This window comes from Carcharodon carcharias, chromosome 10 (assembly GCF_017639515.1).
Source record: "Carcharodon carcharias isolate sCarCar2 chromosome 10, sCarCar2.pri, whole genome shotgun sequence".
Classification (NCBI taxonomy): domain Eukaryota; kingdom Metazoa; phylum Chordata; class Chondrichthyes; order Lamniformes; family Lamnidae; genus Carcharodon; species Carcharodon carcharias.
The window spans coordinates 157,895,680-157,921,467 of NC_054476.1; the positions used below are offsets into that span (position 1 = coordinate 157,895,680).

Here is a 25,788-nt window from a genome sequence, read left to right on the forward strand (position 1 = left end):
GAATGCTATCACTTTAATTGCAGACCAGGGTAGGGTGCACTGTCACTTTAATTCCAGACCAGGGTGGGGTGCACTGTCACTTTAATTCCAGGCCAGGGTGGGGTGCACTGTCACTTTAATTCCAAACCCGGCAGGGTGCACTGTCACTTTAATTCCAGACCCAGGAGGGGTGCACTGTCACTTTAATTCCAGACCCTGGCGGGGTGCACTGTCACTTTAATTCCAGAGTCGGGTGGGGTGCACTGTCACTTTAATTCCAAACCCAGGTGGGGTGCACTGTCACTTTAATTCCAGACCCTGGCGGGGTGCACTGTCACTTTAATTCCAGAGTCGGGTGGGGTGCACTGTCACTTTAATTCCAAACCCAGGTGGGGTGCACTGTCACTTTAATTCCAAACCCAGGTGGGGTGCACTGTCACTTTAATTCCAAACCCAGGTGGGGTGCACTGTCACTTTAATTCCAAACCCAGGTGGGGTGCACTGTCACTTTAATTCCAGACCCTGGCGGGGTGCACTGTCACTTTAATTCCAGAGTCGGGTGGGGTGCACTGTCACTTTAATTCCAAACCCAGGTGGGGTGCACTGTCACTTTAATTCCAAACCCAGGTGGGGTGCACTGTCACTTTAATTCCAAACCCAGGTGGGGTGCACTGTCACTTTAATTCCAGACCCAGCAGGGGTGATAACGATCGCCGAGTAGTCGCTCGGCCGGCCTGTCTATCGATCTCTCGGTGCTCCGGCCTCCTCTCCATGGCGATGGAGCCGCTCGATTTGTTCCGTGCGCTGGGCGCTGGCGCCCGCTTCGACTGGAAGCGGTTCGGGCGGGACGCCGAGAGGCTGCGGGTGAGGAACGGGGGCCGAGGGCAACTTCCAGCCCGACCCCGGGTTACTGGTTTGGCGGCTTCACCGCTAGTTGGAGGCTGAGGCGCTAGGCCGCAGGCTGCAGACCAGCAACCCGAGCTTAAAGGGGAAGAGGATCAACTCCAAACGGGGAGGGGGGCAGGGGAGGGGGTAGGTAGAGGGGAGGGGGCCTGGGGAGGGGGTAGGTAGAGGGGAGGGGGCCTGGGGAGGGGGTAGGTAGAGGGGAGAGGGGCAGGGGAGGGGGTAGGTAGAGGGGAGGGGGGCTGGGGAGGGGGTAGGTAGAGGGGAGGGGGCCTGGGGAGGGGGGTAGGTAGAGGGGAGGGGGGCTGGGGAGGGGGTAGGTAGAGGGGAGGGGGGCTGGGGAGGGGGTAGGTAGAGGGGAGGGGGCCTGGGGAGGGGGTAGGTAGAGGGGAGGGGGGCTGGGGAGGGGGTAGGTAGAGGGGAGGGGGGCTGGGGAGGGGGTAGGTAGAGGGGAGGGGGCAGGGGAGGGGGTAGGTAGAGGGGAGGGGGGCTGGGGAGGGGGTAGGTAGAGGGGAGGGGGCAGGGGAGGGGGTAGGTAGAGGGGAGGGGGCAGGGGAGGGGGTAGGTAGAGGGGAGGGGGCAGGGGAGGGGGGTAGGTAGAGGGGAGGGGGGCTGGGGAGGGGGTAGGTAGAGGGGAGGGGGGCTGGGGAGGGGGTAGGTAGAGGGGAGGGGGGCTGGGGAGGGGGGTAGGTAGAGGGGAGGGGGCAGGGGAGGGGGTAGGTAGAGGGGAGGGGGGCTGGGGAGGGGGTAGGTAGAGGGGAGGGGGGGCTGGGGAGGGGGTAGGTAGAGGGGAGGGGGCAGGGGAGGGGGTAGGTAGAGGGGAGGGGGGCTGGGGAGGGGGTAGGTAGAGGGGAGGGGGGCTGGGGAGGGGGTAGGTAGAGGGGAGGGGGGCTGGGGAGGGGGTAGGTAGAGGGGAGGGGGCAGGGGAGGGGGGCTGGGGAGGGGGTAGGTAGAGGGGAGGGGGTAGGTAGAGGGGAGGGGGTAGGTAGAGGGGAGGGGGTAGGTAGAGGGGAGGGGGCAGGGGAGGGGGTAGGTAGAGGGGAGGGGGGCTGGGGAGGGGGTAGGTAGAGGGGAGGGGGGCTGGGGAGGGGGTAGGTAGAGGGGAGGGGGGCTGGGGAGGGGGTAGGTAGAGGGGAGGGGGGCTGGGGAGGGGGTAGGTAGAGGGGAGGGGGGCTGGGGAGGGGGTAGGTAGTGGGGAGGGGGTAGGTAGAGGGGAGGGGGGCTGGGGAGGGGGTAGGTAGAGGGGAGGGGGTAGGTAGAGGGGAGGGGGCAGGGGAGGGGGTAGGTAGAGGGGAGGGGGTAGGTAGAGGGGGTAGGCAGAGGAGAGGGGAGTGTGTAGGTGGAGTAGGGGTGGGGTAGGTGGAGGGGGGGAGGGTAGTGGGTAGGTGGAGGGGGGGAGGGTAGTGGGTAGGTGGAGGGGGGGAGGGTAGTGGGTAGGTGGAGGGGGGGAGGGTAGTGGGTAGGTGGAGGGGGGTAGGTGGAGGGGGGTAGGTGGAGGGGGGTAGGTGGAGGGGGGTAGGTGTAGGCGGTTGGGGCGGAGGGGATAGGTAGCGGGGGAGGGGGTAGGTGGGGGATAGGTAGGCGGGAGGGGGTAGTGGGAGGGAGGGGAGGGGTTAGGTGGACGGGGGAGGGGTAGGTAGACGGGGGAGGGGAGGGGGTAGGTAGACGGGGGGAGGGGAGGGGGTAGGTAGACGGGGGGAGGGGAGGGGGTAGGTAGACGGGGGGAGGGGAGGGGGTAGGTAGACGGGGGGAGGGGAGGGGGTAGGTAGACGGGGGGAGGGGAGGGGGTAGGTAGACGGTGGGAGGGGAGGGGGGAGGGGAGGGGGTAGGTAGAGAGGGGGAGGAGAGGGGGGAGGGGAGGGGGTAGGTAGAGAGGGGGAGGGGAGGGGGTAGGTGGAGGGGGTAGGTAGAGAGGGGGAGGGGAGGGGGTAGGTAGAGAGGGGGAGGGAGGGGGAGGGGAGGGGGTAGGTAGAGAGGGGGAGGGGAGGGGGTAGGTAGAGAGGGGGAGGGGGTGGTAGTTAGAGAGGGGGAGGGGGGGTAGTTAGAGAGGGGGAGGGGAGGGGGTAGTTAGAGAGGGGGAGGGGAGGGGGTAGGTAGAGAGGGGGAGGGGAGGGGGTAGGTAGAGAGGGGGAGGGGAGGGGGTAGGTAGAGAGGGGGAGGGGAGGGGGTAGTTGGAGAGGGGGAGGGGAGGGGGTAGGTAGAGGGGGGGAGGGGAGGGGGTAGGTAGAGGGGGGGGAGGGGGTAGGTAGAGGGGGGGAGGGGAGGGGGTAGGTAGAGGGGGGGAGGGGAGGGGGTAGGTAGAGGGGGGGAGGAGAGGGGGTAGGTAGAGGGGGGGAGGGGAGGGGGTAGGTAGAGGGGGGGAGGGGAGGGGGTAGGTAGAGGGGGGGAGGGGAGGGGGTAGGTAGAGGGGGGGAGGGGAGGGGGTAGGTAGAGGGGGGGAGGGGGTAGGCGGGGGGATAGGTGGAGGGAAGGGGGTAGGTAGAGGGGGTGTGGGGCGGGGGTAGGTAGAGGGGGTGTGGGGCGGGGGTAGGTAGAAGGGGGGTGGGGCGGGGGTAGGTAGAAGGGGGGTGGGGAGGGGGTAGGTAGAGGGGGGGAGGGGCTAGGTAGAGGGGGGGTGAGGAGGGGCTAGGTAGAGGGGAGGGTGAGGAGGGGCTAGGTAGGGGGGGAGGGGTTAGGTAGAGGGGGGGTGAGGAGGGGCTAGGTAGAGGGGGGTGAGGAGGGGCTAGGTAGAGGGGGGTGAGGAGGGGCTAGGTAGAGGGGGAGGGGCTAGGTAGAGGGGGGGTGAGGAGGGGCTAGGTAGAGGGGGAGGGGCTAGGTAGAGGGGGGGTGAGGAGGGGCTAGGTAGGGGGGGGGTGAGGAGGGGCTAGGTAGAGGGGGGGGTGAGGAGGGGCTTGGTAGAGGGGGGAGGGGAGGGGCTAGGTAGAGGGGGGAGGGGGTAGGCAGGGGGGTAGGTAGAGGGGGAGGAAGTAGGTAGAGGGGGAGGAAGTAGGTAGAGGGGGAGGAAGTAGGTAGAGGGGGAGGAAGTAGGTAGAGGGGGAGGAGGTAGGTAGAGGGGGAGAGGGTAGGTGGAGCGGGGTAGGTAGAGGGGGGAGGGGGTCGGTAGGGAGGGGGTGGGGGGTAGGTAGGGAGGGCTGTCTACCTGGGGCTTTGTCTGATCTGCTCAGCAGGATCCTCTTCTTCGGTTCAAACATTCAGTGGAAACTCTGGGCCTGTTTGCCCTGGGGCAGAGAAGAGAAACGCTGCCCCTTGGCACAAACTGGACCAGGACCACCCCTGGTGCCACTGGGAGCCTGACAGCAATTTCGTGCAAGCTGTTGGGAAGCATTGTGAAAGTATTGGACCTGGGTGAGGATCTGATCTAAAACCCAATTGCTTGTGTGTGCGTGCATGCTCTGTGCCCACCATGAGGCTGACCCCATGCCATCTGCTGTGGGCTCACAGTTGTGAAGCCCCAAGTCAACACTTAGGAGCAGAGAATCTTGCAGCATGGAGGGAGTAGGCATGCAGCCTCTGTCAGGCCAGCGCTGGCTTTTGAAAGATCTGGTTCAATTTAGTCCCAGACCCCCATCTTAACCCCGTTAGCCCTGTAAATGAGCCCTCAATTAAATTTCCAGTTGCCTTTTGAAAGTTCCTGTGGAATTTGATTCCACCAGTTTTTCAGATATCGTGTTCCAGATCTCACCAACATTGTATGGTGAGGGGTCGGGGGTGGAGAAAAGTCTTAATTTCTCCTCTAATGCTTTAAAGCTATGACCTCTAATCCACTTACCAGTAGAAACAGTTTCTCCCCACCTGATCTATCAGAACCCCTCGCAATTTTGAATATTTTATTAGGTTGCTCCTTAAATGTCTCTGCTCCAAGGAGAGCAATCTTAACTTCTCCAATCTCCCTCATCTCTGGTATCACCCTAGTAAATTTCTGTACCCTTTCCAAGGCCTTGACATCCTTCTCAAAGGCCAGCATCTTCTGGTCGGCGAGCGGGAGCCCGACATCACCCCTCGGATGCGTGCCCGCTGACCTGTCAATAGCCTATTAAGGCCATTAAAAAAAACCAGTTGAACTCATTAATGGACCTGCCCGTCCAACCTTAAGGCTGGCGGGCAGGCTGGGAGCCCAGGCGGGCTTGTGACAAAACATGAAACCTCATCCACTGGCGGGATGAGGTTTTATGAGTGATTTTAAAAATGCAGACTATTTTACAATTAAAGTTCTGGACATTTCCCAGCTGATGCGACAGCGTCACATGAGGGAGCGGGGCAGGGAAATTTTTTTTCTAATTTTTATTGAAAATTTTAAATCAGTGCCGATCTCCCTGAGGCAGCGCACAAAAGCACGCACTCCAGGCTGAGGGAATCTCCCCCCACCCCCCTCACCCGGCACGCACAGGGAGCACAAAGCACTCCCTGGTGCACGTCATGCTGGGCGGGCCCACGTAAAATGGCGGCACGCCCCCCCAATCAGGGGCGCCAATCGGAAGCGTGCCCACTCCCGCACTTCTCTTCTCTCTTTCCCCCCCCCCCCCACAATGGGGGGGAAATGTTGCCCAAAGTATTGTGCCAAATTTGCGCACTTCATCCAGCTGAGGCCTAATTTGTAATGGTTTTAGAAGGACTTCCTTTTTTTTAAATTCAATGTTCCTATTTACAAAACCAAGCATCCCAAAGCCTTTCATGGGTTTCTTCTTATCTTGTCCTGCCATCTTCAAATATTTGTGAATATCGACCCTCAGGTCTCTGCTTTTGCACCTGCCTCAAGCTAATACTGCTTAGATCATATTGACAGGCAAAGTGCTCTTAGTTTTAAAGAGGAACAATTAAAAGTTGTGGAATCACAGCCTACTCCAATATCTGTTGCTGAGAGGGCAAATCTGAATAAAATTACCCCTATAAACCCCTCCCCTGTATGGTTTGAGTGGATTAATGTCGGCTGGGCTCTGGTTCAAAGATATAGTGTTACTTTGTGGTTCTAGAAGGATCAATAAACTAATTTGGTTTAAGCCAATGATTTAGTTTGATGTTTGAATCTTTCGGTGATGTCTTACAATACACTTTGACCTACGCTGTAAAATTGTACACACCTTAAATCTTATATTCATGTAGGTAATGGTCATTTAATTCCAGATAACAAATTCAAGCAATGCCATCTTAAGTGGGAACGCCCCTGACCTCGACTTTTTTAACAGTCAGCACGCGAAAAGCTGCAAATCAGTGGTCAGCACCTTGAAAACCGATGGGGTGGAAGAGGATTCTGCCACAGAGTGTGAAGATGGCATATCTACATCCCTCAGAAAAAGAAGACTTGAGACAGGTGGATCAGAAAAGAGGAAAAGGAACAAAGGTACAGTAAACTGAGAAAAATAGAAATTACTCCGATCAGGCAGCATCCGAGGAGAGAGAAACTGTGTTAGTGTTTCAGCTCAATGACCTTTCCTCGGAATTGGAAAAAAAATTAGAGATCTTGCAGGTTAACTGAGGAAAACCCAGCTTGCTGAAGCAGCAGAGCAATTACGAAGTTGGTAATTCTGATTTCTAAATCTGAGGTGCAGTCATTTTTGTTTTTGGAGTGAATGATTTCTTCCCTTCTCTCCAGAAAGTGACATGGCCATTCTTGTGCAGTGATGATCATTTTTAACATGTCATTGATTTAATGGTTTACACACAGTAATAATAGAAGAATAATGAGATGAATCAAACACTTTCCCCTCCTCAGACCCAACCCCTCCATAATTGTTTTGGTCCCTTCTCACATAAAAGGACACAATCTGGTGTTTTGCTGAAGTGGCTGTTCTCTATGTTTGAGCCATGACCAGGTCAATAAGTTATTTGACTTTTGGGCAACACACCTCAACCTAGTCCTAATCCTTCTTTAATGTCTATGCATGCATGATTTTTAGTGGTGATCAGGAATCTTGACTGATGTTGCTTTCCCCTCCCTAGTAGGAAGCACTGAAGCCATTTGTAGACCCTTTGCCATAGTTGTGGTTATAATAAGTTAATTCAGCATCAAAGAGGAATTTTGTACTTCAGTGCCACAACAAGAGGTGCACTTCCCTGCTCTGCCACCTGCCACTACATTTATAAAGATTTTAATGCAAATTTTGTACACAGCAGCTTGTGACTGATAACATTTTCCCTTTTTAAAAATAACAAAACTTTGTACACATGCATTTATTTTTTTAAAAAGCATTTACAGTTTTTTTAAACCAATCGCTTGTTAGGTTGTCCACTTTTAATTTCCTTTAGTTTCTCTTCAGTAGACCCTTGCCAGGCTGGTGCACGAGAAGGCAGCTAGCCTTTTGAACCTCCTCCAAGGCTGTTGCTCATACAGTAGCTAGGATGGCCTTTTTTTTCTTCATTCTTTCATGGGATGTGGGTGGTGTTGACCAGGCCAACATTTGTTGCCCTCCCTAATTGCCTTTGAACTGAGTAGCTTGCCACGCTATTTCAGAGGGCACTTAGTCAACCATTTTGCTGTGGATCTAGAGTCACAGGTAGGCCTGAACAGGTAAGGATGGTAAATTTCCTTCCTGAAAGGACATTAGTGAACCAGATGTTTTTCATAAAGGCAATCAGTGGTGGTTCCATGGCCACCGTCACAGAGACTAGCTTTATACTCCGGATTAATTAATTGAATTCTGGTTCCACCAGCTGCCATGGTGGGATTTGAACTCCTGTCCCCAGAGCATATTAAATCCTAGAGCATTCGGTTCCACCTTGTCTCAAGTTTCCTGAGCTGCTGGCAATTGTGCTAACATTAGGAATCTAATGAAGCCAGAGATTAAACCCGCATCCCACAACTCAGAGGCACTTGTTGTTGTTTGAACATGGTGTACACCCTTGGGAAATATTTCAAAAATCAGTATGTCAATACTCCCACATAAGACTCAGTGGCAGACCACATGATTCCCAATTAGCTGCTTACTGAACTTGGTAGTACTGTTGACAAGGGCAGGCTTCATTACTTGACATGAGTACAAAGAATTAGATCAGCAGAGTCTGAATTATTTTTAGTGTTGACAGTGATTTTGGAGTATTTTGCCCAATGAACTGTTCACCCATGGAAACAGGAGAATATTGTAAATGTATAATAAAATAGAACTGAATCCACATGATTACTTTGGTGATAGAGGGAAAGGTTAAGAGTTTGCTTGTTACAACTTCCGAATGTGATTCATCTCTTTTCAACCCAGATTATATCCTATACTATGGGCCTTTACTGATATTTGGCAATAAATATGTTCCTAATTTCTCTTTCCCCATACCACCATCAGCAGAACTGGAAACAGTATGTGACATTTTTGCCAACACCAAAGATGAAGATGGCATAATGTTGATGTCCTCGCTGGAAAGGAAGATCAAGAGTAATACTGTCAGTAGGGGCACAGAACCCAGTGCTGAGAAACTGGAACATCAACAACGAGAAAAGGTTTGTATTTAGACCAAATCTTAAAAAATAAACCTACTTACTGCAAACTCTTCTGGGGGAAAATCAATTTAAAAGTTCCACTTTAGCATTTGCCTATGTGGAATTAAAATTCCTTTCTTCTTTCCAAGATAAATAAGTTCCGACGTAAGCATCGGATTTACGTGGATGGAACTGATATTCCTGAACCAGTTGCTACCTTTGAGCAGCTCCTACAAGAATATAAGGTGCACCCAAAAATTATCCAGCACATACAGGAAGCTGGGTTCCAAATACCCACCCCTATACAGATGCAAGCCATACCCATCATGCTACATGTAAGTATTTTTCAGTTGACTTGTTAAGATAGATGCTAAATTTGGGCCCTGTGGCACGTTAATACTGAACCGTGCAGACTAGGCAGTTGTCGGATTGTTAGCTGTGGCTCAGTCGGTAGCACTCTTGCCCCTGAGCCCAAATTTTTAATTCATCTCTAGTCACGGGAGAGGTGCCAGAGGACTGGAGAACAGCCAATGTGGTTCCGCTATTTGAGAAGGGTTGTAGAGATAAGCCAGGGAACTACAGGCCAGTGAGTCTCACGTCAGTGATAGGGGAAACTATTGGAGAAAATTCTGAAGGAGAGAATCTATCTCCACTTGGAGAGGCAAGGTTTGATCAGGGATAGTCAGCATGGCTTTGTCAGAAGGAGGTCATGCCTAACAAATCTGATTGAATTTTTTGAGGAGGTGACCAGGTCTGTAGATGAGGGTAGTACAATTGATGCAGTTTATATGGATTTCAGCAAAACCTTTGACAAGGTCCCACATGGGAGACTTATAAAGAAGGCAAATGCACATGGGATAAGGGTAATTTGATAAGGTGGATTCATAATTGGCTTAGTTGTAGGAGACAGAGGGTGATGACATCAGGATGTTTTGGTGACTGGAAGCCAGTGTCCAGTGGCATATCACAGGGAACTGTGCTGGGTCCCCTATTATTCGTCATTTATATAAACATAGATGACTATGTGGAGGATAGGACTAGTAAGTTTGCAGATGACACAAAGATTGGCTGGGTGGTTAACAGTGAGGATGAGTGTCTTGGGCTACAGGAAGATATAGATGGGATGGTCAAATAGGCAGATAAGTGGCAGATGGAATTTCACCCTGAAAAGTGTGAGGTGATACACTTTGGAAGGAGTAATTTGGCAAGGAAGCATTCAATGAATGGCATGACACTAGGAAGTTCTGAGGAAAAAAGGGACCTTGGCGTGTGTGCCCATAGATCTCTGAAAGTGGTGGGGCATGTTAGTGGGGTGGAGGAACTGAATAGGTACTTTGCGTCAGCCTTCACGGTGGAAGACATGATTACCATCCCCAAAGTTCAAGAGGGCAGAGGTGAGTATGGTGGCCATTACCAAGGAGAAGGTGCTAGGAAAACTGAAAGGTCTGAAGGTGGATAAATAACCTGGACCAGATGGATTACACCCCAGATAGCTGAAGAGATAGTGGAGGCGTTAGTGGTGATCTTTCAGGAATCACTCGAGTCAGGGAGGGTCCCAGAGGAATGGAAAATCGCTAATGTAACCCACCTGTTTAAGAAGGGAGTGAGGCAAAAGACGGGAAATTACAGGACGATTAGCCTGACCTCGGTCGTTGGTAAGATTTTAGAGTCCTTTATTAAGGATGAGATTTCAGAATACTTGGAAGTGCATGGTAAAATCGGGCAAAGTCAGCATGGTTTCATCAAGGGGAGGTCATGCCTGACAAATCTGTTAGAATTCTTTGAGGAGGTAACGAGTAGGTTAGACAAAGGAGAACCAATGGATGTTATCTACTTGGACTTCCAGAAGGCCTTTGACAAGGTGCCGCACAGGAGGCTGCTCAGTAAGATAAGAGCCCATGGTGTTAGAGGCAAGGTACTATCATGGATAGAAGATTGGCTTTCTGGCAGGAGGCAGAGAGTGGGGATAAGGGGGTCCTTCTCAGGATGGTGACCGGTGACTAGTGGAGTTCCGCAGGGGTCAGTGTTGGGACCACAACTTTTCACTTTATACCTTAATGATCTAGGTGAAGGAACTGAGGGCATCCTGGCTAAGTTTGCAGATGATACAAAGATAGGTGGAGGGACAGGTAGTATTGGGGAGGCTGCAGAAGGATTTGGACAAGTTAGGAGAATGGGCAAAGAAATGGCAGATGGAACATAACGTGGGCAAGTGTGAGGTCATGCACTTTGGTAGGAAGAATAGAGGCATAGACTATTTTCTAAATGGGGAGAGAATTCAGAAATCTGGAATTCAAAGGGACTTGGGAGTCCTAGTCCAGGATTCTCTTAAGGTTAACTTGCAGGTTGAGCCAGTAGTTAGGAAGGCAAATGCAATATTGGCATTTATTTCAAGAGGACTAGAATATAAAAGCGGGGATGTGCTGCAGAGGCTTTATAAGGCTCTGGTCAGACCACATTTAGAATATTGAGAGCAATTTTGGGCCCCGTATCTCAGGAAAGATGTTCTGGCCCTGGAGAGGGTCCAGAGGAGGTTCACGAGAACGATCCCAGGAATGAAAGGCATAACAAATGAGGAAAGTTTGAGGACTCTGGGTCTATACTCGATGGAGTTTAAAAGGGTGAGGGGGGATCTCATTGAAAGTTACAGAATACTGAAAGGCCTGTATAGAGTGGAAGTGGGGAAGATGTTTCCATTAGTAGGAGAGACTAGGACCTGAGGGCACAGCCTCAGAGTAAAGGGAAGACCTTTTAGAACAGAGATGAGGAGAAACTTCTTTAGCCAGAGAGTGGTAAATCTATGGAATTCTTTGCCAGAGAAGGCTGTGGAGGCCAGGTCATTGAGTGTATTTAAGACCGAGATAGATAGGTTCTTGATTGGTAAGGGGATCAAAGATTACGGGGAGAAGGCAGGAGAATGGGGTTGAGAAACTTATCAGCCATGATTGAATGGCGGAGCAGACTTGATGGGTCGAATAGCCTAATTTCTGCTTCTATGTCTTATGGTCTTATGAGTGGTGAAAAAGGCATATGGGACACTTGCCTTTATCAATCGAGGCATAGATTACAAAAGTGGGGGTATCATGTTGGAGTTGTATAGAACCTTGGTTGGAGTACTGTGTGCAGTTCTGGTCACCAAATTATAGGAAGGATGTGATTGCACTGGAGGAGATTCACCAGGATGTTGCCTGGGATGAAACATTTAATTTACGAAGAGAGGTTGGATAGTCTTGGGTTGTTTGCTTTGGAGCAGAGAAGACTGAGGGGCGACCTGATCGAGGTGCACAAGATTGAGGGGCATGGACAGGGCGGATAGGGAGCGGCTGTCCCCTTTAGTTGAAGGGTCAGTCACAAGGGGACATAAGTTCAATGTGAGGGGCAGGAGGTTTAGGGGGGATATGAGGAAATACTTCTTTACCCAGAGAGTGGTGATAGTCTGGTATGTGCTGCCTGGGAGGGTGGTGGAGGCAGGTTGCCTCACATCTTTTAATAAGTACCTGGACGAGCACTTGGCATGTCATAACATTCAAGGCTATGGGCCAAGTGTTGGTAAATGGGGTTAGGTAGATAGGTCAGGTGTTTCTCACGTGTCGGTGCAGACTCAATGGGCCGAAGGGCCTCTTCTGCACTGTGACTCTCAGAAGAGAGTCATGAGGTTCCAGGTTCAACTCCCATTCCAGGGCTTGAGTACAAAAATCAAGGCTGACATTCCAGTGCAGTACTGAGAAAATGCTGTTCTGTCTGAGATGCCATCTTTTGGATGAGCCGTTGATCCAAAGCCCCATCTGTCTGCTGGAGTTGATGTAGAAGACCTTATGGCACAATTTCAAAGAAAAGCAGGGGAGTTATCCCTGATGTCTTGGCCAATATTTATCCCTCACCTAGCATCATTAAATTGATTAACTGGTCATTATCATATTGATGCTTGTGGGAGTTTGCTGTGCGCAGATTGCACGCCATGTTTCCCATATTACAACAGTGACTCCACTTCAAAAAGTACTTCATTGGCTGTAGAGCACTTTGAAATGTCTGGTGGTCATGAAAAATGCTATAAAGATGCAAGTTTTTTTCCTCCTTTTTATCCCAAACCTATGCTAATAAAGTTATGTTGGCAAGAATAACAGACAATAGAAATCCCTTCCCAGTGTCCATGGACTAGACTTGAGTGGTGAATTCCTATTCCTGATTGCCATTCACCTGTGTTGGAAATGCCTGGAGCTTCATTGTTATGGTATTATCAGTTTGAATACTGGCTGCATGGTCAAGTTACTACAGGGCTGTTGCCATTGAATTTTATTAAACAGCAACTTCTCTAACTTTATACCGCAACAGTAAATTCTCAGAAGTTTGCTTTTTATTGACTGACCCCATGGTGAAGTACATTGGTTCACTAGCAGGTTTTGCTGTTTGGGTTTGCACCTTCAGTGTAAATTCTCAGCTGGGCTGAGTAAGAAAAGGGGTTTAGGAAATCGGAATATATTTCCTTAAGAAGGTTGGGACATCGTCAATGCGCCTCTTAAGTTGTACAGCTGCATAACAACCCAGAAGAACCTATGTGGCCCATGTAAAAGTCAGCCCCATAAGTTATCACCTAGGGAGCTGCACAGAAGAAATTTAAAGAGCTTGTGCACTTAAATGAATAGGCTTCATGCAGCAAAAAAAATAGAGGGAGTGTTAGATATCGCTGCCAATGACTTTCAGAATGACCACTCTGATGGTGTAGGCAGATGTCAAGTGGGTTATCACTTGCCTGTGTGACCAGAATAAACTGTGTTAACAGTGAAAGTTTTGGGAAAGGCACATCATTCACATTCTGGGCATTGAATTGAAAATTCATTCATGCTGTGGAAATAATTATGCATGCTGATTTTTGTATTATGAGGACTTATGGATGAGCATTGTGACCATTAAAGGAAGTGAACATGAGGCATTTCTCAAGAGCTATAATATCCTAATGACCTTTGCTTTAAATACATACCGTTATGTCAGAGTTAACTTCAAACTTTTTTTTATGTACCCTTCACAGAATCGTGAAATCCTGGCCTGTGCCCCAACTGGATCAGGAAAGACATTGGCTTTTTGCATTCCACTTTTGACTTGCCTAAAACAGCCAATGAACAAGGGTTTCAGGGCACTGATATTATCTCCTACTCGTGAGCTTGCCAGCCAGGTATGTTTTGTTACTATTAAACAGCAAGCCTGTTCGTTGCTGAAAGTTGCTGATGATTTTTTTTTTAAACTTAAGCAATACTTCATTTTGAACATATTAGCTTGTCTGAGACAGTTGACAAAAAGCTGGCTTTAACAGCATTGAGCCTGCGCCAGCATCAGAATACATTCAATGAATGAGTTGTGCTCTTGTTAGACATGCTTGTAATGTAGGAGAGTATAGCTTCTGAGGCATTGCATTGATTTTCTCAGTGTTACCACTTGTATTATTTTGTTGGTGCTGTACTGTCTTTGCAATTGCAGGAGCATCAGTTTAGAAATTGGCTGCATTAAGTCTATTTGTCTGCACTCTCAGCAACCAGAACAGCATAAGTGTTTTGAAAGTTAATTCTACTTTTTTGTAAAAGTTGAGAACAGCTCAAATTTAAAATTCCTATCTTTGTGTTTCACATTCCTCCATGGCCTTGTCCCCTTCCTTACCTCTGTAACCTCTAACAATCCTCTGCTTCCCTCAAATTCTGTGTGCTGCCAGATTTCACTACCACACCTTTGGTGGTTGTGCCTTCAGCTATCTGGGCCCTACGCTATTTAATTCCTCCATAAATGGCCCTGCCTGTCTTCTTTCCTCTCTTCCTTTAAGACACTCGTTAAAGCCTGTCTCTTTATCCAAGCTTTTGGTCTGGTAACGTTCCTATGAAGTGCCTTGGAAGATTTTACAATGTTTAAGATGCTATGTAAACACAAGTTATTCTATGTATATTTCCTTGTCTTCTGAAATCTGTATATGCATGGAGGGAGTTGTTTGGATTTTTTCTGCTTTCACAGGACATTTTTCAAACTGGGAGAAAAACATGATGATTGGTCAAAACTCTCAGATATTGATTGAACTTGAGTCAACCTGATTGTTCCTCTATTTCCAGACTCATCGGGAACTAGTAAAACTCTCTGAAGGTGTTGGGTTCAGAATTCACATGATCAACAAAGCAGCTGAGGCTGCCAAAAAGTTTGGCCCTAAGACATCAAATAAATTTGGTGAGTGATTTTGTATATTTCCACCTGAAAAGAAAATAATTTTAAATTGGCTGGGAAGGAATTGGCCTAACATCAGGACTGAGCTCTGGCCTTGAGTTCTCCTTGAGCCTCAGTCTTGAATGTTGATCAGATATTGTGTAGGGGTTTTTACTTGGTTGCTCGGACAGAGGATTGTGTGTATGCAGAGGATAAATTGGCTAAAAAAAACCCAGCTTTGACCATCTTGATCAGGTGGTGCTTGTAACTGTGAAGAGGTCTACATTTTACTCTCAATTGATGGATAAAGAATGGCAGTGGGCAGAAACACTAAAGAATGTAAAATATATGGATATATTGTATTAAATTGAGGTGTTTTATTTCTAAGTGCCAAAAAAGGAGACATGTTGAAGCTTTTCCTCTTGCGCTATTCAGGAAACTTTGCAAGAATACCAGTATAAAGGGAAAACAACAATTTATACTGTATGAGAAGGGAGTGTGGATTGGTTGGCAAATGGACTCTGATTGGTGACTGACAGTAAACTGCCAAGTATTGTTTGAAATTGAAGCCAGGCAGCTTGACCCTGATTGGTCAAGGCATTGCTCTGAGGACTGAGTCAATGAATGGCTGTCACTTATTTTGTTTAGCTGAAACAGGTGCAATGTGTGTGCAAGTTCTTTCTGTCTGCAAAGAAGAGGGCCCTGTGGATTAACATATGTCGCTTCCAAGACACACATGTGCCACACAGCGAGCCTGACTGACCATCTTAAATTGGTTGCCAGCGTAATTCTTAGCATACTGAGGATTATTCAGCAAATGCTGTCTAACCACAGAATCACATCTAATGTTGGACAGTGTGTTTTGAGTTTTGCAAGCATGGGCTGGTTGAGTACAGTCTGTATCCTGCCCATTGTGAACAGCGGCTAGGACATGCTGTTTGATGCAATCCACCAGTCTTTGAGAGGTACCGCCTACATACCTAGCATCACACTGGCACTGAAATTCATGCACCATATTACTCATTTGTGTGACAGGTAGAATGTCTTTTTGGCTTGACAGCAGTATCCTGTTAGTGGCAAATACCACTCTTGTTGCTACTGCATAATAGTCACCATCTGTCAGTCATCATCAGTTGGTGCATTCTCCATGGCAGCACCTCCACCAATCAGAGTCCACTTGCCAACCAATCAGCGCACGCTTTTCAAGCAGTATTAATTGTTGTTTTCCCCTTATATTGGTATTTTTGCAAAGTGTCCTGATGAGTGCAAGATAAAAAGCTTTGACATGTCTCCTTTTTTTCAGTGATGCTCAAGTTCTGTACTACCAAACAACTATATTGGCCCAGTTTTCTCAAGTACCTGATTTTAACAACAATAGTAGTTGAAACATTTTTCCTTTGTCTTCAGATATTTTGGTGACTACTCCAAACAGACTGATTTATTTGTTAAAACAGGACCCCCCTGCTCTGGACCTCAGCAGGTATCAATACTTTCTCTTTTGCAGAAATATGTGTTACATGAAAACTGTAGTTGATAAAGTGCTTTGATGTCTGTTTATGCCTTTTGGGGTCAAAGTGTGATCATCTGGTGGAAAGTGATTCTATTACATGTTGCTGCGTATGAATACTGTGAAATTGATTTATGTATCTTGCTGTTGAGTGAAATAATTTAAACAAGAATCTCTGATATTCCTCATTTGGTAAAGACAGAATGTAGTTGAATCATACAGATTAGAAGAGTCCAAGTTTAATTGCTTGTGTAATGAGATGCTGACATGACTTACAACGACAATAGAAGTGCTACAGTTGTCATCAGCGACTCTTGAAGCGAGGAAGGAAACTTGTACTGTTTAACAGCAAGCAGTGTTTAACTGCAAGTATTGCTTAAATTTTAAGCCTCGTCCAGAGATCTAGGGAGATGGAAGTAATCAACTGGCAACAGCTGAAATAGTTAATTAAGGAAACTAGCTTGAACTCGTCTTGCTGTACCTGGGCTCAGCTAGTCCCTGTATTTAGAGCATCTAAATTCAGACATTCTGGGTGCGACCTCAAAGGAGTGAGAGAGTTTGGTGAGCTGAGGTTGTTCGGTGAGGAGTGGAAGGAGCTCCTTTGCTTTTTCTAACACTTTCATCCTGTAGGAACTGGTTCTTGCTCTACTACAGGGGATGAAACTAGCTGGTGAGTATCTGGTAAGTGGTCAAGGTCTATTCCATTCCTAAGGTTTAAAATAATACAGAAATTTGTGATAAGATGTATAAATATAAAATAAATAATTGAATAAAGTAATTCATTAAAGCACATGTATGACAGGACAAGTGACGTGTCATGGCTGCAGCATATGGGAACTCCTGGATTCCAGTGTTTTCCAGGGTAAGCATGTCTGTGGCTTGAGAAACTTCAGCTCAGTGTCATTGAGCTGGAGGCTGTGCTGCTGACACTGCAACACATCAGGGAGAGCAAGAGTAACCTGGATGCTGTACCAGGAGGTGGTCACACCCTTAGGGCCTTCTGATTTGGTAGGTGGTCAGGGACAGGAGGCTGTGACCCCCGCTGAAGCAATTAAGGGGACCCAGAGGGCAGGAGCGTCAGCCTCTGTAGTTGTTCAACAGGTTTGAGGTTCTTTCTGCATGTTTGGATGAGAGTGGTGGCTGCAGGGTAGGCGAGCTGACTGACCATGGCACTGTGGTGCACGAAGCCATTAAAGTGGGAAAGCACAAAGGAATGTAGTGGTAGTAGGGAATAGTATAGGAAGGGGGATTGACACTGTTCTCTGCAGCAAGGAGCAAGATGGTTATGTTATCTGCCCGGTGCCAGGGCCCAGGACGTTTGCTCAAGGCTGGAGAGGAACTTGTGGTGGGAGGGTGAGGATCCAGTGGCTGTGTCCATGTAGGTACCAATGACATAGGACGAGGTAGGTTCTGCATAGTCAGTATGAGGTACCAAATTAAGAAGCAGAACCTCAAAGGTAGTAATTTCTGGATTATTATCTGAGCCACATGCAAATTGGCATAGGACAGATAAGATTAGAAAAATGAATGCGTGGCTCAAAGACTGGTGAGGGAGAAATGGGTTCCACTTCGTGAGGCACTGGTGCCAGTACTGGGGAAAGTGGGATCTGTACCGTTGGGACGGTCTACACCTGAATTGTACTGGGGCTGGTGTCCTCGCGAGCCACATAATTAGGGAAGAGAGGGTTTTAAATTAAATAGTGGGGGCAAGGAATCAAACTTGGGAAGATGTGGTAAACCAAAGAGTAGAGAAGAAGCAAGAGAGAAAGGTACTAATATGGGAAATGATAAACAAGACAGTGACAGGATGGGACGGAGAGTACAAATCTAAGAGTAAATCAGCAGATTTTGCCCAGTGCTAGTTTTGCCTTGTTATAATTTTTGTAAAGGATCTGTATCTAAACACATGTAACATTCAAAACAAAACAGGTATACTGTTAGCACAAATAGAAATAAATAAGTACGATCTGATAGCCATTACAGAGACATGGCTACAGGGTGACATGGATTGGGACCTGAATATTGAAGGGTACGTGACATTTAGGAAGGGCAAGAAGTTGGAAAAGGTTGGAGGGTGGCTCTGCTAATTAATGATGGTTTTAGGACATTAGCGAGGGATGATCTAAGTTCAGGAAACCAGAACGTAAAAGTGGTTTGGGTTGAGATGAGAAATACAAAGGTAAGAAGTCACTAGTGGGACTGGTGTACAGGCCCCTTAATTGTAGCTACACAGTAGGACAGAGTATAAAGGAAGTCATAATGGGCGCTTGTCAGAAATCTGTGGCAATAATCACGGGGGATTTCATTCTACATATAGACTGGAAAAATCAGATAGGCAAAGGTAGTGTAGATGAGGACTTCATAGAATGTTTTTGGGATAGTTTCTTAGAGCAACATGTTCTGGAGCAAGCTAGAGAGCAGGCCATACTAGACTTTGTGTTGTGCAATGAGATAGAATTAATTGATAACCTCATAGTGAAAGCAGCCCTAGATAACAGCGATCGTAACATGATTGAATTTTATATTCATTTTGAGGGAGGGACAAGTGCGCCTAAGACTAGTAGTTTAAACTTAAAGGCAATTGTGAGGATGTGAAAGCGGAGCTAGCTAAAATGAACTGGTAAATGAGGTTAAGGGATAGATCAGTAGTTTGTGTGGCAGATATTTAAAGGGATACTTCAGAATACACAATAGATACATTCCAATGAGAGAGAAAAATTCCAAGGGAAGGGCCCATCGTCCGTGTTAACTAAAAAAGTTAAAGACAGTATCAAACTTGAAGAGAAAGCCCTAATTGCACAAAGTTGGGTGGCAGGCCAGAAGATTGGAAAGAATATGAAGAACAATGAAGAATGTCAAAAGGATTAATAAGGAGGGGAAAATTAGAGTATGAAAGAAAGCTAGCTAGTAATATAAGGACAGATAGTAAGAGTTTCCAAAAATAACAAAGTGAGCGTTGATTCTGTAGAAAGTGCATCTGGGGAATTGATAATGGAAAGTATGGAGATGGCAGATGAATTAAACAAGTATTTTGCACCGGTCTCACTCTAGGGGACACAAGTAACATCCCAGAAGTAGCTGTAAATCAGGGAATGGAAGGGATGGAGGAACTCAGGATAATTACAATCACCAGGGAAGTGGTAATCCAGGTGGACCTCACCTTGAATCTCATCTTGAAAAAAGTGGCTAGTGAGGTAGTTGATGCACTGGTTTTAATTTTCCAAAATTCCCTAGATTTGAGGAAGGTTCTGTTGGATTGGAAATTAGCAAATGTAACATCTTTATTCAGAAAGGGAGGGAGACAGAAAGCAGGAAACTACAGGCCAGTGAGCCTAACATTTGTCAGTTGGGCTGATCAGTGGCAAATGGAATTTAATCCAGATAAGTGTGAGGTGATGCACTTGGGCAGGACAAACAAGGCCTGGAAATACACGATGAATGGTAGGCCCCTGGGAAGTACTGAGGATCAGAGGGACCTTGGTGTGCATGTCCACTGGTCCCTTAAGGTAGCAGGACAGGTTAAGAAGGCATATGGAATACTTGCCTTTATTAGCCGAGGCATAGAATGTAAGAGCAGGGAGGTTATACTGGAACTGTATAAAACACTGGTTAGGCTGTAGCTAGAGGAATCCACATTATAGGAAAGATGTGATTGCACTAGAGAGAGAGTGCAGAGGAGATTTACCAGGATGTTGCCTGGGCTGGAGAGTTTTAGTTATGAAGAGAGATTGGATAGGCTGGGGTTATTTTCCCTGGACCAGAGGAGATTGAGGGGGGACATGATTGATGACAATCTGGGTGTCATAGTGCATGAATCTCAAAAGGCTAGTATGCAGGTACAGCAAATAATTAGGAAAGCTAATAAAATATTATCGTTCATTGTGAGGAGAATTGATTACAAAAGTAGGGAGGTTATGCTTCGGTTATACAGGGCACTGGTGAGACAATATCTGGAGTATTGTGTACAGTACTGGTCTCCTTATTTCAAGAAAGATGCAGATGTGTTAGAAGTATGTTAGAGAAGTTTACTAGACTAATACCAGGAATGCGTGCATTGTCTTATGAGGAAAGGTTGGTCAGTTTAGGCTTGTATCCGCTGGAGTTTAGAAGAGCAAGAGGCGACTTGATCAAAATCTTTTAAGATCTTGAGGGGCCTTGACAGGGTGGGTGTGGAGAGGGTGTTTCCTCTTGTGGGTGAATCTAGAACTAAGGGTCACTGTTTAAAAATAATGACATGTCAGAGGTGAGGAGAAATTTTTTCTGAAGGTTGCGATTCTTTGGAACTCTTCCTCAAAAGGTGACGGAAGCAGAGTCTTTGAATATTTTTACGTCACAGCTAGGTAGATTCTTGATTAACAAGGGGGTGAAAGGTTACTGGGGGTAGGCAGGAATGTGAGGTTGAAGTTGCAATCAGATCATCCATGATCTTATTGAATGGCGGAGCAGGCTTGAGGGGCCGAGTGGCCTATCCTCTTCATTTGTATGAATACTCTGCTGATACTTGCAGTCCAGACTCTCGTGAGTGGCACAGATGGGTGTCTGTAGTACCATATCTCAGTCATCAAACTTTTTTTAAGAGAATAGGAAGGGAGAACATTTGCTGAACAAGGGTGAAATCCCTGAATAAAAGCACAAAATATTGTAGGTGCTAAAATAAAAAAAAACCAAAATGCTGGAAATATTCAGCAAGTCTGGCAGCATCTGTGGAGAGAGAAATGGAGTTAACATTTCAGGTCATCAGAGCTGATGGGGTTGGATATTGAATGTAAAATGCACTGGTAAAATTTAAGCTTGCGTTTGTATATGAAGCAGTTATTACAGGGCGGGAAACTAATAGAAGGGTTCCACTGACGATGAAAATCGCACAAGTGAAGCTTGGTTAAAAAAAAACACTCCCGTGGGGTATTGTTTTTATCTCGAGCTATGAAGGCGATAGGACTTTTTTTTAACTTCATATTAATCCTCCCTTCCATTTGACCCGCTAATGCAGCAGACATAAATGGAGATATTTCATGTAGCTGTATTGCGCGGTTTGCACTGGAGGATTAGCAACTCTAACATGACCACACACCCACCCGCCCCCCCCCCCAATTTTATGAAATGGTGGTCTGCAATCCATTACCAGAAAATAACACTCCATAAACAAATACAAATTGAAGGTTGCACTTCAGCTTTTCAGAAGCAATAAATTTTAGCTCTACCATTTTCTCAATTGTGTCTCATCAGTTTTCTTCCAGTGAGTCATCACGACAGTTTAATGAGGAAGTTAGTTATTTGAATTGATACTGTTAAGGTAGTGGAAACGCTGAGCATGTTCCCTAATCAACATTGCAACGCTGATGCTTCAAAGGAATAGTGTATTCATTGAAATGTAAATGGATATATAGGGTGCAGCCTTATGCACCATGATGAATATTATAGAGAGTGCATACAAAGAATCTAAAGCACCCCCACACCCTGTATTCCTCCAGATCAATCACAATAACAGATATGACAAGCCTTTCATGTCCTGTCAGTGTCTTGAGAAAAGGAACCTGTTTGTAGATTGATCTTTGCAGGGTGACAAGATCCAGCTCGCAGCTTGAAAGGATTGAAGCAATATTTAGGATATGCTGGTATCGGGTTAGTATTGTAGGCTTTAATATGACAAAGTAAAGTTTTTCTGAAATGCTCCTTTTTATTTAAATGAATTTCAGGGTGGAGTGGCTGGTTGTTGATGAATCGGATAAGTTGTTTGAAGATGGCAAATCTGGATTCCGAGATCAGTTGGCCACTATTTTCCTGGCGTGTACATCTCACAATGTGCGGCGAGCTATGTTCAGCGCAACATTTGCATTTGATGTGGAGCAGTGGTGCAAACTGAACTTGGACAATGTGGTATCTGTGTCGATTGGAACAAGGTGAGACAAAGGGACAACATCTACACCAACCTTGCTGATTACTAACCTAATTTTACTTAAATATGTTAAAATGTTTATTGTGCCATTTTGAGAATTATTTTATGCAATGAACATAGTCCACTTTTCTTCAAATGTTAAATGGTGACTAAAGTTGTAATTTTGATACAAATTTGCAAGGCCCAAATGCACTGAAATGTTTAAACATTGACTTGGAATATGGATAAAGAGGATAAACATCAAAATAGATAAATGATCACGGCTGATTTTCTTTTACACATGTTCAGTACGTTGAATCTGTATTATTCCAGCTTATAATGCGCTCTAATTTGAGTAAAATTTAAAATTGTTGCACAAAAATTTTAACTCCATTTTGGGAAATGGGTGAGGATCAGGGATTTTCCAAATGATTTGTCCATTTGACTCCTTTATCTTATAATAGAATTTCCTGTCTACTGATGGCTGATCTCACATCACATGTACACCCTTAACCTAATACTAACTATGTTCTCATCATAATTTGCAAATAAATTATAAGTGGAAATCTGATACAAGCCTTACATTTACTAGACTTTTGTTGCCAAAACATTTAAGGTTTTTGTGGGGCTGCCTGTATTGGCTTACTAAATGTCTTCCATTTATGAGCAATAGTTAGACTATTCTGGTTAAACATGTGCAGTAGCTTTTAATTTTTCTTATAGGAATTCTGCTGTGGAGACCGTGGAGCAGGAGTTACTTTTTGTGGGTACTGAAACTGGGAAACTGCTGGCAATGAGAGACCTGGTTAAAAAGGTAGAAAATCAATTAAATAATTAGATGCATATGACCAGAATTACTACTATTTCATTTGACTGTTCAAAAATTGTTTAAATTTCTTATATTTAAGTGGAAATATTCCTGTTCTAGTAGTCAAAAAGCAGCCTTCTGGAGTACTGGTTAAAATTGGCCAATGGCATATGCTATGACATAAGTCACTATTGGGTTGAGCAGAGTGGTATCCTTCTCGGTCCTGATAATGCAAAACCATTGAAAAGTTTAACTCTTGCTGATGGTGAACTTTTAAGATGGTGGACACTAAGATCAGGATCGAGGACTAAGATGGTGCCTGCCTCGACAAAAAGTTCTGATTGAAATTGCACATTCCTCCTAATTAGAGGTTGACTATTGACTATCGCAACAAGTGTGTATGCGGTGTACTTGTGTAATTTCCTCTCCATTCCACTATGTGGCACCAATCTATAATGTTGATGGCTGACACCTTTCAGTACTACCCTCTTTTAAAGATCTGTAAAATGACTTAAGTTTTAGGGCCAATAGTAATTTCCCTTTTATCTCTTATTGCATCCCAAGTTTCTATCTATAACCTCAAATCTTATGCTCATTTTCTTTCTTGCCAGTCTCCTGTATTTGTTGGCAGAATATTCTGTTGAAAATGGCAGGCGAGAAAAATGCTCCCAGAGTTTTGTTAATGCGTCTTCTCCTATTCCTTTCTCTCCTCCTCCCCTCCCTCAATGGAATTTTGGGCTAAGATTTAGAGCACGTAGAATTGGGGGTAATATACTGGTCTGGATTGAGAGTTGGTTAACAGACAGAAAACGGAGAGTAGGAATAAACGGGCCATTCTCAGGATGGCAGGCTGTTACTAGTGGGGTACTGCAAGGATCAGTACTGGGGCCATAGCTGTTCACAATCTATATAAATGATTTGGATGTGGAGATTAGCTGTCATATTTCCAAATTTGCAGATCACAAAGCTAGGTGGGAATGTAAGTTGTGAGGAGGATGCAAGGAGGCTTCAAGGAGACTTGGACAGGCTGAGTGAATGGGCAAGGACATGGCAGATGGAATATAATGCGAATAAGTGTGAAGTTATCCACTTTGGCAGAAAACACAGAATATTTCTTAAATGGTGAGAGGTTGGGAAGTGTTGATGTCCAAAGGGACCTGTGTGTCTTTGTCCATGAATCACTAAAAGCTAGCATGCAGGTGCAGTAAGCAATCAGGAAGGCAAATAGTATGTTGTTGTTCTTCACAAGGGGATTTGAGTACGGGAGCAAAGATGTCTTGTTGCAATCGTATAGAGCCTTGGTGAGATCGCATCTGGAGTATTGTGTACAGTTTTGGTCTCCTTATCTAAGAAAGGATATACTTGCCACAGAGGGAGTGCAACAGAGGTTAATCACACTAATCCCTGGGATGGCGGGATTGTCTTATGAGAAGAGATTGAGGAAACTGGGTCCGCATTCTGTAGAGTTTCGCAGAATGAGAGGTGATCTCAATGCAACTCGGGTGACAGGGGTAGGTGTAGATAGGATGTTTACCTTGGCTAGTGAGTCTAGAACCAGGGCACACAGTCTCATAATAAGGGACAGGCCTTTCAAGACTGAGCTGAGGAGGAATTTCTTCACTCAGAGGGTGAGGAATCTTTGGAATTCTCTACCCCAGAGGGCTGTGGAAGCTCAATCATTGAGCATGTTCAAGACAGAAATCGATAGATTTCTGGATACTGATGATATCAAGGGATATGGAGATAGTGCAGGAAAGTAGAATTGAGATAGATGATCAGCCATGATCTAATTCAATGGTGGAGCAGGCTCGACAGGTCGAATGGCCTACTTCTGTTCCTATGTTCCTAGATCAAGGCATTACTTAGCAATTCCCAGTTCCAGATGCAGCATGTTGGAGAACCATTGTGTGTCTGCATCGTGCAGCCAACATCACTTTGGTTTACTGTTAACCTGGGGAAATACGCTTCACATTGAGCACTTACTGTAAAGTTGTTGTGCAAGTTGGGTGGAATATCATACTTCAGTGTCAAGAAAAACTTTCACTAGCTGATCTCAGGCAATGATGTATTGCCTTATGCTGAGCATTTGACTAAAAATGACTTGGTGCCTGCGAGGGTTTGTAACAGGAAAGCCAACTGATCCAATGTTGTTTAGTCCTAAGAGCACCTATACTCTTAATCCAATGTTGTAAAATGTTTTACAAAACTCATGATTTGTATGAACCTTAACAAATATCATTATCGGCATTGTATGAGCATTCTCTTGGTTATAGGAACAATTTTAAATTGTAGTAGCATGACTTGTTTCATTTGTGTGTGTGTGTGTGTATAATATGCTTAACTTTTTTCCTTCAAGGGCTTTTCGCCTCCAGTGCTAGTTTTTGTTCAGTCTATTGAAAGAGCAAAGGAACTCTTTCACGAGTTAATCTACGAGGGCATTAATGTTGAGGTTATCCACGCAGAAAGAACACAGCAACAGGTACAGTGATTTTCGTTTTGCCACATTTTATTTGAAGAGACCAAACACGACAAACTAATAGGTTAACAGTTGAAACAGGAAAACTGACCTATTAATGATCCATTAATTAACTTTTCTCTCTCTTCTTGAAGATTTTGGAAATGGCTGAGGCAGTGAGCCCAAACTCCAGAGCAGTCTCCTTCTGTTTGAAGGAGGGGATCGTTTAGCTTCAAAATGATGGGGACTTTTTTGAGCTAAAGGGATGGTGGTCCTTTTAATTTTGATTGAATTCTCCATAACAACACTGTAATAGCACAGAAACTACAGAGTACAATAGCGTGTTCATGTAACAAATCTTTAAACTTCTGTTAAGATTTTGTTTTGGTCTTCATTTCATGCTGTGTGGGTACAGATCAAGCACGCATGTCAACCATTCAAATATTATTTGTATAAGAATCGAGCCTTGAATGTTTGCCTAAAAAGTTGGTCTCAAAAATTCAACTTTTATATGGGTATATATGGTAGCCAACCTCGGCTGGAACAGTGGCAGAAGCATTGGATTCAGCAGCAGTGCCCTCAGGCTAGGCCAGGGAAAAGAAAATCAGGTGGACTTTCCATCAGCTCTATTGGTTGGAAACTGTGCATCACAAAAGGATTGACCTTGTTTGTGAAACCC

At 46.0% G+C, this 25,788-nt stretch overlaps 1 protein-coding gene across 4 annotated transcripts in view; it reads left to right on the plus strand.

Annotated features, from left to right (window-relative positions):
* The first annotated feature begins 694 nt into the window (after positions 1 to 694).
* Positions 695 to 25,788, plus strand: part of ddx52 (DEAD (Asp-Glu-Ala-Asp) box polypeptide 52) — a 35,721-nt gene continuing 10,627 nt past the window's right edge. For 2 of the 4 annotated variants that reach the window (XM_041196530.1, XM_041196532.1), the window contains exons 1-10: positions 695 to 843; positions 6,004 to 6,220; positions 8,154 to 8,308; positions 8,437 to 8,622; positions 13,314 to 13,457; positions 14,377 to 14,488; positions 15,872 to 15,944; positions 21,668 to 21,871; positions 22,570 to 22,660; positions 25,011 to 25,133. In XM_041196530.1, the coding sequence (XP_041052464.1) occupies positions 751 to 843; positions 6,004 to 6,220; positions 8,154 to 8,308; positions 8,437 to 8,622; positions 13,314 to 13,457; positions 14,377 to 14,488; positions 15,872 to 15,944; positions 21,668 to 21,871; positions 22,570 to 22,660; positions 25,011 to 25,133 (1,398 nt within the window). In that variant the 5' untranslated portion in view covers positions 695 to 750. Of the gene's footprint in view, positions 844 to 4,058; positions 4,228 to 6,003; positions 6,221 to 8,153; positions 8,309 to 8,436; positions 8,623 to 13,313; positions 13,458 to 14,376; positions 14,489 to 15,871; positions 15,945 to 21,667; positions 21,872 to 22,569; positions 22,661 to 25,010; positions 25,134 to 25,788 lie in introns of those variants that run through there. The other 2 variants (XM_041196531.1, XM_041196533.1) reach the window with 2 other exon arrangements.